This window comes from Phyllobates terribilis, unplaced genomic scaffold (assembly GCF_046119375.1).
Source record: "Phyllobates terribilis strain yellow unplaced genomic scaffold, ASM4611937v1 Scaffold_4__5_contigs__length_816908805, whole genome shotgun sequence".
Taxonomy (NCBI): Eukaryota; Metazoa; Chordata; class Amphibia; order Anura; family Dendrobatidae; genus Phyllobates; species Phyllobates terribilis.
Window position 1 is genome coordinate 94,183,588 of NW_027362764.1, and position 12,460 is coordinate 94,196,047.

Sequence of the window (12,460 nt, forward strand, 5' to 3'; positions counted from 1 at the left end):
TTATTTTTTTTAATATTACAATATTTAGTTTCAACCTTAGGTCCTTTAAGATACATAAAAAAACAAACAAAAACAAAACAAAAAAAAAACTGCAATCGTGTTAAGGAAGGTGAAGGGGCAGAAAAAAACCCAAAACAAAATTACCCAAAGCAAAAAAAAAAAAACTAAGATAAAAAAAACGAAATAAATTCCACATTCCAGAAATACTTCACTCATTCCTTTTTAGTAGAGTTGTCAGAAATGTTACAATGGCATGAGCTGGAAATATTTATAGGCATTTTGACTGACGCTCATGACGTGGCACTGGTGATGTTGTAAACAGCAGAAAAACAGGGACTGCCAAGGTGACAAGAGTATGGAGGCAAAGGCCAGCTTCTTCCAACAGGAGCACACCAAACAGTGACGTGATGACTTCCTCTTACACGTGCCGACACCATCATGCTACGTAACTGTATTCATCTGCTGACGCTTGACTGCGCTCTATGTACTGCTTGTCTATGAGGACCTCAATACACTTCTTTATCATACTGATGCTTGGGTTAAATCGTGCTCTGGACTGGCTGATGACCTGAGGAGGGACAGGAACAGAAAATTACAATCACGTCAACAAGAAACATTTCACATTCACTGTAAAAGGAAATACAGATGAAGTTTGGTAGGATCTAGACTTCTGATCTGCAGCTTAAAGGGGGTGTCCACTAATGGATAATTTCAGCCAGCTTAATGAATATATGACCAATTAAAATAAAAATGGTGCTGCAGTCCCAGCCATGTGGCCGCTGCTGCAGTCCCAGCCATGTGGCCGCTGCTGCAGTCCCAGCCATGTGGCCGCTGCTGCAGTCCCAGCCATGTGGCCGCTGCTGCAGTCCCAGCCATGTGGCCGCTGCTGCAGTCCCAGCCATGTGGCCGCTGCTGCAGTCCCAGCCATGTGGCCGCTGCTGCAGTCTCACGAGACTCATGTGACTTGTTGTGTGCTATCCATGAGCGGCCACTTGGCAGCTGCAGACTTTACTATTCCATCAGAGTGGACATCTGCCCTGATGGAATATGGGTGAGTGGCCGCTCATTGGCTGGAGATGGCACATGACACTCACTGGAAACAGCAGCACTGACAGGGCTGGAACGTAGCCGTTGAAGGAGGGGAGTATATATATTATTTTTTATTTTAATAAGGGCACCAAATTGTTTAAGTTGGGTTTGTCCAGTAGTAGACAGCTCCTGTAAGGCCATGTATAAAAGTTTGCACAGAATTTTTTTTTATTATTATTGTTCATTGGCTTCCTCCATGCCAAGTTAAGAAACTTTCCAAATTGTGATTTCCTTAAAAAATGTTCTACCATTTCAATTTGGGGCTGCAGTATCGCCAAGTGCTTTATGTAGTTGAGTGCTCAGCAAAAAAAAAAAAAAAAAAAAAAAAGATACAAATCCATCAGAACTTTGGCTCCTGACAGGTTTCCCTTCTCTCAGTGTTAGATAGAGCAGCAGGGATAGTGGCTGTACACAGATCTCCATACTGTGGACTGGTGAGAAAGCAGGTACAATCGCCGGAAGGAAAGAGGCAACGTGCTACAGATTATGAGGAATGTACATGAAAAGGAAATAAATGCAGGGCAGAAGCTGTGCGGATATAGGAGCTACTGAACATAGCAGCACCCTGGAATCACATAGCTCAGATCCAGCATGCATTACAGGCAGAGGCACTCCTCAGAACAGAAAAAAACAACACAAAATCAGGTTGCAAACTGCACATGAAATCTGGAAACTAAAGAAAAGAATGAAGATTGTGGACTGATGCTTAGTGGTTAACATTATTTAATAAAAGCACCAATATATGGAGCATCGTGGCTCAAGGGTTAGCACTGTTGCTTTGCAGCGCTGAGGGGTCCTGGGTCCAAATCCCACCAAGGACAACATCTACAAGGAGTGTGTATGTTCTCCCCATGTTTGCCTGGGTTTCCTCCAAGTTCTCCGGTTTCCTCCCACACTCCAAAGACATACTGACAGGGAATGTAGATTGGGAGCCCCAATGGGGACAGTGATGATGTCTGTAAAGCGCTGTGGAATTAATGACGCTATATAAGGCAGTAAAATAAATTAAAAAAAAAGTGCAAAAATGTTTTTTTTTTGTCATGTTAACGGACTGTGAAAAACTGGTGTGTGAATGCGCTCTAACATTTATTACCTAACCAGTGACTGATCAATGTTTGCTGCTGTACTATCTCTTTAAGGAAAAATTCCTGAAATAAAACATAAGATCGTGTTTAAACAATGCAGGTATGATACAGGATTGAACCCAAAAATAAGCAGCACCAATTTTAACGATTCACTCAGATTTGGATAAAACCAAAATTCAAGAACTGTCCCTAACTTGACTTAAACCAGCATATAGCGTCCATAATATAAAATAATAAATCCACACTTATCTAACCATCATCTAGACACCAGCAGAGTCCTACCATACAGCTAGTGACAGCGCTGCGTGCGGACTGGCTGTGAACGTGTGCGGTATGGGCCATGGAAATGCACTTTGTGAATATTTGATGAGAACGATGCTTTGTTCATAGCCTATTAGAGTGATGGCTTATGTAATGAACTCAGAGTGACAGCTTCTCCACAACATACATGGGATCCCAGAGAGCGCAGAGGACAAGTCACAAGGTGAACTCGCATCCAGGTGTACAAGTATCTGCTGCAAGTCCGAACTTTTTCTACATCCGGACACACACACACGGCTCCACTGTTCCATTTCTAAATCACTGGAGCCTTATAGGGATTTTTCTCTTGTACTATAAAGTCATAAATTAAAATGGATCTGTCACAACACTATGCAGCCCTAAAAGATAGTCTCAGGATTAAATATTAATTTAAATCAAGTAGAAAAACAAAAACAAGTTTTCAATTGTAATCGTTAAAAGAAAAAAAGTCTCGATATTAAACATCCACACAATATTTTGAATAATTGTCAGCAGAGATGAGTGAACCCGAATTTAAAAGTTTGGAGTTCATACGGGAGAGAGTCGGTGTCCATTGCCCAGCTCTGAACACGGACTTCTTTTGGAATGCAGTTTCAATGTTCTGAGTTCCGGGGGAAAAGAGACGAGAGAGAAAGAGAGAGGGGGGGGACAGAGAAGAGTCGAGAAAGAGAGAGGGGGGGAACAGAGCAGAGACGAGAAAGAGAGAGGGGGGGGAACAGAGCAGAGACGAGAAAGAGAGAGAGGGGAACAGAGCAGAGACGAGAAAGAGAGAGAGGGGGGGGAACAGAGCAGAGACGAGAGAGAGGGGGGGGAACAGAGCAGAGACGAGAGAGAGGGGGGGGAACAGAGCAGAGACGAGAAAGAGAGAGAGGGGGGGGGAACAGAGCAGAGACGAGAAAGAGAGAGAGGGGGGGGGAACAGAGCAGAGACGAGAAAGAGAGAGAGGGGGGGGAACAGAGCAGAGACGAGAAAGAGAGAGAGGGGGGGGAACAGAGCAGAGACGAGAAAGAGAGAGAGGGGGGGGAACAGAGCAGAGACGAGAAAGAGAGAGAGGGGGGGAACAGAGCAGAGACGAGAAAGAGAGAGAGGGGGGGGAACAGAGCAGAGACGAGAAAGAGAGAGAGGGGGGGGAACAGAGCAGAGACGAGAAAGAGAGAGAGGGGGGGGAACAGAGCAGAGACGAGAAAGAGAGAGAGGGGGGGGAACAGAGCAGAGACGAGAAAGAGTGAGAGGGGGGGGAACAGAGCAGAGACGAGAAAGAGTGAGAGGGGGGGGAACAGAGCAGAGACGAGAAAGAGAGAGAGGGGGGGGAACAGAGCAGAGACGAGAGAGCGCGCGGGGGGGGGAACAGAGCAGAGACGAGAGAGCGCGCGGGGGGGGGAACAGAGCAGAGACGAGAGAGCGCGCGGGGGGGGAACAGAGCGCAGAGAGCGCGGGGGGGACAGAGCGCAGAGAGCGCGGGGGGGACAGAGCGCAGAGAGCGCGGGGGGGACAGAGCGCAGAGAGCGCGGGGGGGACAGAGCGCAGAGAGCGCGGGGGGGACAGAGCGCAGAGAGCGCGGGGGGGACAGAGCGCAGAGAGCGCGGGGGGGACAGAGCGCAGAGAGCGCGGGGGGGACAGAGCGCAGAGAGCGCGGGGGGGACAGAGCGCAGAGAGCGCGGGGGGGACAGAGCGCAGAGAGGGGGGGACAGAGCGCAGAGAGGGGGGGACAGAGCGCAGAGAGGGGGGGACAGAGCGCAGAGAGGGGGGGACAGAGCGCAGAGAGGGGGGGACAGAGCGCAGAGAGGGGGGGACAGAGCGCAGAGAGGGGGGGACAGAGCGCAGAGAGGGGGGGACAGAGCGCAGAGAGGGGGGGACAGAGCCGAGAGAGAGGGGGGACAGAGCCGAGAGAGAGGGGGGACAGAGCCGAGAGAGAGGGGGGACAGAGCCGAGAGAGAGGGGGGACAGAGCCGAGAGAGAGGGGGGACAGAGCCGAGAGAGAGGGGGGACAGAGCCGAGAGAGAGGGGGGACAGAGCCGAGAGAGAGGGGGGACAGAGCCGAGAGAGAGGGGGGACAGAGCCGAGAGAGAGGGGGGACAGAGCCGAGAGAGAGGGGGGACAGAGCCGAGAGAGAGGGGGGACAGAGCCGAGAGAGAGGGGGGACAGAGCCGAGAGAGAGGGGGGACAGAGCCGAGAGAGAGGGGGGACAGAGCCGAGAGAGAGGGGGGACAGAGCCGAGAGAGAGGGGGGACAGAGCCGAGAGAGAGGGGGGACAGAGCCGAGAGAGAGGGGGGACAGAGCCGAGAGAGAGGGGGGACAGAGCCGAGAGAGAGGGGGGACAGAGCCGAGAGAGAGGGGGGACAGAGCCGAGAGAGAGGGGGGAGAAGAGCCGAGAGAGAGGGGAGAAGAGCCGAGAGAGAGGGGAGAAGAGACGAGAGAGAGGTGAGAAGAGACGAGAGAGAGGGGAGAAGAGACGAGAGAGAGGGGAGAAGAGACGAGAGAGAGGGGAGGAGAGAGAGGGGAGAAGAGAGAAGAGACGAGGGGGGGAGGGGGGAGAAGAGACGAGAGAGAGGGGGGGGGGGGGGAGAGAGAAGAGGGATTCCAGCTCCAATGTTTGGGTGCTCATTGTTATCAATGGGTTTCGGGTTCCAAACGGAAGTTTGTACTATCAGAACCCGAACTTCTATAGGTCCGTTCATCACTACTGGTGAGAAAATCCGTCAGTGTTCAAGAGGATCCAGGAGGGGGGACTGATCTACTCAAGCATGTGTGACCACTGGAGCTGGACACATGAGGAAGATGCTCCAGGGGGAGTCATAAGAAACATGTAGCCGTATTATCTAGACAGAAGCTTTTTCTTTTAATACATGTTTTGAGTGATCTGATACGTGGCAGCCCTTCCCTGGTGAATATTAGAAGTCTGATGCACTCGGTGATGGTTCCCATCTGTCAAACAGCATCTTGGTTTTTTGTTTCAGTACTGGCAGCAAATCTTCAGCCCCATCACAGGAAAAAATAAGCATTATGCCGTCCCCATAGCATCCAGAGATTTTTATGTAGTTGCTCTACTAGAGGAGGGTCCTGAATGGTGGAAGTCCCTCTATAACTAAATATTCACTGATACAATATTTGAAAATAGATAATTTACACAAAACAAAGATTTTAAAGAGGACCTGTCATCCAAACAGATCTAGTTTTTTTTAGTAAATATTAGTATTCCTCAATAAATATTTTTAAGCATCTTTTCCTAAAACTCTGCTAGTCCTACAAAATAAATGTATAAATTGACAAGTGGATGTTACCATTTGGCAAATGTGAGTGTCCATAAACAATAAGAACTGTTACTCACTGAGGGATCAGTTTACAGCTGGTGATTTTCCATGATGAAGACTATGGAGAGGGGAGGTGGAGCAAAGCAGAGTGAGACACAGACACAATGTGCTGCTGCTTTCCAGTAAGCATGCGACTTACTCCGGTGCTGATTGCACAGCTACACTACTCAGTACTGGTCTATAATGTCCTCCATGCTCCTGTTGCTTTTGAACATGTGGTACATAGATAAGAGGGCAGGAATCTCTGTGTGTGCTGTGAATGGAAGATATCATAACGACTCTCCAGGAACTAGCTCAGAGGCAACTGATGATTGAAGATAGAGCCTGCAGAGGGGAAAACTGGTGAGAAATGCACGATACAAGTCACCTGAAATTACTGCTACACTTTAAAGAGGTTGTCCGGTTAAAAACAAAAAGCTCCCCAGGAACTTGGAGTTATAAAAAAATAAATTAGGTTATATTCACCTACCGGCACCCACCTAGATCCAGAGCAGGGTGCCCTTTGGTGGTACGAGCTGACACAGAAAAGAAGAAGTCACCGTTCCACTAGCAGCAACACCAGCAGGTAATTTCTGATGACGTGTTGCTCATGACAGGATGCTGCAGGTGGAAGAACAACTTCTCCTGTTTCTGAGTCCGTGCAGACCATGGAGGAGCTTATATTAGATCCAGGTGGGTGCTGGTAGGAGAGTATCATTTACTTTATTTTTTACAGCGCCAAGTCCCTAAGAAAGTTTTCTTTTTGCCAGGACCACTTTTAAAATGTTATACTTTTCCAGGCATAATAAACAGAGGAACAGAACAGGGCAGATTCTGAGAACACGATGCTACAGAAATGGTGTTTCATGGGGAATACAGATATTTCTTAAAACTAATAGGTTTGGAGATCTGACGGGTCCTCATCAAGAAACTGACAGAAGAGGACAACATGAATAATTATGCTCCATATGCAGAAAAATAAAACCTAAAAGCAAATGACTAGGCCGTCAGGATTGCTGGGAAGGAGCCAATAAGTCGTAAATTTATTCCTTGATCTGCATTTCATCTGCATCAGCACATGCAAATATTTCTAGCAACCACTTACCAGTCTGCCTGCAATCTGTGATAAGGTATGGCGGAAGAAAAATGTAAATGGCAGGGAAGTGAGTGCTGATTATACAGGGTGTAGCCATGCAAGAAGTGAAAACCAGAAATGTACGGAGACACCGCCAAGGACGGTGAGAACAGCTAAGCAATGTAATGTGCAAATGGTAACATCTGAGGAAAGCAGGCAATCACTCTCACTGCCCTTGGTGGCGAGGATGTCCTTCTGTATTGTACAGCTCATAATCTAATTATCTCTTCTCTCATGATATATTTTTCCAGAAAAAAAACTCACTTTATATATGAATGAGTCAAAGAGTTCGGTTGTGAAGTATTGTCATTTCTTTTCTACATTCTAAAAAAAAAAATTCTTAATACTTACAGCATTCAGCATATACAGAAATAATTTCATATCTCCATACAAGTCACCCGTGTGCTAACCTCTCGGCTACCAGGTGGCCCATGATGATGGTCATAGATGTAATGGTAAAATCTATAAAGCCATCTCTTAAGAAGGGATGTGTCACTCATATTGAACATTGAAGATGGCTTAATCATAACTTGGGAAATTAACAAGAGCTAGCTCTTCACCTGACCCTGGTTTAGTTATGACCTCCTGCTGTGAACAGGTAATTGAAGTAGCTTATCTCTTGGAGATAGACAGAAGGTCTGGACTCAGTACATGTAGGAAACCGAGAAGTGACAAATCTATCACCGCGGGAGAAAACTCGTTTCATCTTCAAAGGAATTATAGCAGACTTATTGGAGCTGGATTCAAGTTATGAATATTGTTTTTTTGTGACAGGTGTAGGTCCTATAGTTATGGGAGAGATATTTTTGGCGTTGTGACAAAGTGGCAAACATAACGCTTTTACTTACATCACTGGGTGGCCTGCACATCAGTCCCAAATTAATATCGGACAGATGGGACAACGATATATAGGCCATGGTTTCTATCTAAGGAAAGCTAAAATCGTGATAGGAAATGTGGCATTAACATCTCCCACCTGAGACCTCCAGGGAAGCAGATATCCTGAAACTCGGGGGATCTCAATTTTTTGGGACGTTTGAACAGCCTCAATCTGAGGTCACCCAGGGGAGGTATGAGGGAGTGACTTATCTGATAAATAAGCTGAACAAAGATTCTCCATTCAAACCAGGTCAACATAGTGGGCTTTTGTAACCTTCACATTTCTAGACGTCTCAGCACTAGAAGCTTTTTTACTTGTGCACTTCAAAGACTAATCTGAAGCTAGCAGGATCATGGGACAGGATTGTAACTAGTTCTACCTAGAAAAGGAAATGCTCATGACATTCAATTATTCTCCTGATTAGAGACAACCACTCCATAACAATCACATAAGAGCAAACACAGTGGTGGGTCTGTGGTGTAATGGGAACGTTAGGTCATCTCAAGTGGAAAATTAGGTTATGTTAATTCTTATATCTGCAGAAATTGGGGTCAGGACATGTTTTTCTCTTTTCCCATCTTACAAATGTAGAACTTTCATGGATGTCATCAAGATGTGGACACAAACATAGACGTTGGTACCGTTGCCATTTACGTTCTGTAATGCCGGCTGCTATTTTAGTCCTGTGCAGTTCGGGCGAAGCTATGAACAATGGGTTTTGCACAGGAAAGTTGATAAATTTCTGATTACAGGGGCCTTGATCCTGCTACTCCTCATAAAACTGCTGATCTGTGCCTGGCCATGCTTTACACTGCAGCGTTTTTTTTCTGATAAATGTGTTCTGATATACAGCCAATAAGAACATTAAAGTATGGAGAGCAGTATTTGACAATATATTTCTAATTAACAGACAAACCAAAAAGTAATTAACACTTATACAGAGCTTTTAAAAAGCTTGCGCCGATCTAGAAAATGGGTCTCTTATCAGTAATGTCACTCAAAATACCTTAACTGGAATTTCACTGATTGGCGAGAGAATTAGAGGGAAAAAAATTAATAAAGAATAAAAAAAAATTAATAAATAAAAATGCCATGAGCGCTGCTTTTGGTCAAAGTAACCAGCAAGGTCCAGGAGAGTTTCACTGACCACCACCATGAGGACACCACGCTCTGTGAAGCAGAAAGTGGCTCTCAATGTCAAAGACGAGTCCTTACCTCCTGTATCAATGCGTTATGTCGTAGTATTTTGCGGGCTTTCATGATACGGACTATAGCAGCTTGAAGATACATTTTTCGGTCTTCATCTACAGCACTTCGGGTCTGTTCCACTTCCTATAGACACAAAGACAGACAATTAGGCAGTGTAGTTCTGGCTGCACTTTATCCTTCTCACCAGGGCTGTGGAGTCGGAGTCGTGGAGTCAGAGCTCATTTTGGTGGAGTTAAAGTCAGTATAAAATGGACCGACTGCAACTCCTAAAATATATAATAAACTGGGTACAGTAGTTCAATGCAGTTTGTGGGGAATATTTTTTCATAAGAATTTGGGAAAGTTATGAAATGTCCTATAAATGTCTGTCCTATTCCTGATCTAAGGGTCTAGACTTTTAGCGGAAATTAATCTGTGTTACAGTAAATGTATCACTTAAACATGAGCCATGTATGAGGGAGTCGGATTCGGAGGTTTGGCTTACCGACTTCACAGCCCTGCTTCTCACTACATTTACCTTAGAGGGAATCTGTTGGCAGGTTTTTGCTACTTCCTCTGAGAGCAGCCTGATGAAGGCAAAGAGAAGCTGAATCCAACGATCTATCACTTAGTTTACTGGGTGCAGCCGTTCTCACACAATCAGAGTTTATAGGTTTAGCAATATAGCAGAGCTGAGGAAGCTAACCCCGCCCACACCAGGCTTTGTATATGCAAAGTCCATAGACAGTGAGGTGCCTATCACAGAAGGGGGTGGAGTTGGATTAGCAGGAATGCACTATTGTGTCCTAGCAATCAAGCTCCTGGTGCTAAAACAATCATTACAAGCAAACAAAATCACGGAGCTTCCAGCGTTTTTCTAATCACTGAAAATAAGCAGCAAACAAAAAAGCAACATGTGGGAACAGTGAATTCTGGCTTCTCATACACTTGCTGGTACAGCCAGACACAGCTGAAATTTACATAAAAATCTGCAGCAAATACACAGCAAAACACAACGTGTGTGCACATACCCTGAGGCTGTGTGCCCACGAAGCATTTTCCAAGCGTTTATGCTGCGGAATTTCCGCAGCGTAAACGCTTGGTAATCCGCACCCCATGGTCCCCAATGACAAGCCGCAATGTCAATGCCCATGCTGCGGATTTTTCCGCAGCATTTATGCTGTGCTCAAAAATCCGCAGCATGTCCATTAATTTTGCGGACACGCAGCGTAATCGCCGCCATTGACTTGCATTGGACCGCGTGACATCCGCATCACTACATGTGGATAAGCGGATATCACACGGTTCAATGTGCAGATGGTACCCAGGTCTGGAGGAGAGAAGACTCTTATCCAGACCTGGGTACCATAGAAACTGTAAAAAAAATAAATAAATAAAAAAATAAATAAATAAAGATTATACTCACCTTTCGATGTCCTCCCGGTGTTATCTCCGCTGCGTCCGGTCTCTTGCATTGCTCGCGCTGTTGTGAAGGACCTGCCATGACGTCATTGAGTCATGTGACCTGACACATGACTGAATGACGTCACCGCAGGTCCTTCACAACAGCACGAGCAGTGCAAGAGACCGGACGCAGCGGAGATGACACCGGGAGGACATCGGAAGGCGAGTATAATCTTTTTTTTTATTATTTTTTACCATTCTTATTCTTTTTTTTTTTTAACTAACTTGGTCACACTACTATAAATCCATGCCATTTTGCCATGACTAAGACCATCTGTCGAAACATGTTGGCTTAAGCACTGTGTAACTCCCTGTTTGGATTGAAGATTTTATTTTCTGCATAAAAAATTTTGGAAATTGGATACCACTCCGCTGGAAAACTTTTTCTTCTATGTCGATTACTGGTCACAGGACGGTGTCCGTGCGAGTGAGTATCTAACGGGACAGATTTATACTACTGGCTGGGGAGCTGCATCACCTCCTTTTACCATGGATGTATATAGTGTGACCAAGTTGTCAAGCACTTTCCAAGTGATGCTAAAATCGCTTGGAAAATCGCTTGATAACTCGCATGCAGAAACGCTTGACGAACGCTTCTACCTGGTGGGAAAAACGCATGTAAAATCCACATGCGTTTTTCCTGCCAGGGAGAAGCGTAAAAAATATGCAGCATTTCTGCATCGTGGGCACATAGCCTAAGAGAGACATTGCTGAAATCAGTGTTTTAAACCCTACCTCATGTTGTCTTCAGATTCATAGGAAAAACATGCTGACAGACTCCCTTTAAGGCAATTGCCCTGCTGTGACCCTGAAAACTATATGATGTACAACCCATGTCCTATTTATGATGCTTAACACTTTCATTTTCCTACATATTCGCTGATTTTTAGCTGAACTAATGGCAGATTTGTAATTGGAGACTACAGTGTAGATTGCAGAAATTCAGTTCAAGAGGTGCTGATTTCTATTAGAGAAAGAACATCAGTTAAACACCAGATTGAATTTTGAGAGCAGATCTCATGAATCCACATGACATTCATAATGATGTAACCCACAACTCTGCGGCATTCAAAAAACTCCTTTCCGGGGCAGGGTGAAGCGAAGCCAGCGTGGTGAGGCTACGAAGCGGGCAAAAAAACATGCCAACCTTTCACTGTTGCCGTTTTTTTTTTTGTGATTGCATAAAAAGCAAAGCATTTGATTTTGTGGGGGAACGACTGTTTCGGACGCAAGAGTCAAACAATTGCTTAATGAGTAATTTGCAAACTGCATCCACCCCAGTATTTGGCAGCATCGTAGTCGCACCAAAGCCATGACCCGTCCGCTGTTTGTTCTAAAGCCCTCAATGGACTTTTAATTACAAGTTATTTTGCCCGTCTCTCTGATGCACAGGAGCACTCGCTTTGTTGAGCACTCGCTTTGTTCTCCATGAGAAAGCTGCTGCCAGACATTTCTGGCGGTGACTTATCTTAGGGAGAAGAAAAGGATTGTCAGACTCCTCTGAAATCAACTGTTGAGGGCCCCCATACACATTACACTGTAGGGGAAACCCATCAGTATCAGTGGGTTCGGACCATGTTAGTAAGGCTAAAGCTTCGCATACACTTTAGACCAAGCTGAAAACAATGCAAAAAAATCAAGGAAAAATCAAAGGTTAATAGATAAACTAGGTCAATAGCCGGCCACCCATCGCCCTCTGGTCACACTACAGACAAAAGTAGCTTCTGGGTTAATATGAATCCACATGCCGGCCATTAAACCCTGTGTGTCTGCACTCACTAAAAATCTTTGAAGTGTAGTCATATGAAACAGCTACACTAATCTGCCAAATATGTGATTACAATTAATCCAGAAAAATATCACAGGTTCATTTCTGAGAAATGAATGAAACAAACATTCTATCAAATTCATTAATGTGGTATTCCCATCTCATACATTTATGGCAAATTCATACAATAGGTCATAAATGTAGAGTAGACACCAATGGGACCTAGATCATTCTCAAGAACAGGGCTCTCAAACACGTTGG

The 12,460-nt window shown here is 45.4% G+C and overlaps 1 protein-coding gene across 2 annotated transcripts in view; it reads right to left on the minus strand.

The window, feature by feature from the left end:
* Window positions 1–204: 204 nt before the first annotated feature.
* CUL2 (cullin 2) overlaps window positions 205–12,460 on the minus strand; it is a 74,268-nt gene continuing 62,012 nt past the window's right edge. For both annotated transcript variants that reach the window (XM_073677634.1, XM_073677633.1), the window contains 2 exons: window positions 8,995–9,111; window positions 205–568 (listed from right to left, as the gene is read on the minus strand). In XM_073677634.1, the coding sequence (XP_073533735.1) occupies window positions 437–568; window positions 8,995–9,111 (249 nt within the window). In that variant the 3' untranslated portion in view covers window positions 205–436. The remainder of the gene's footprint in view (window positions 569–8,994; window positions 9,112–12,460) is intronic.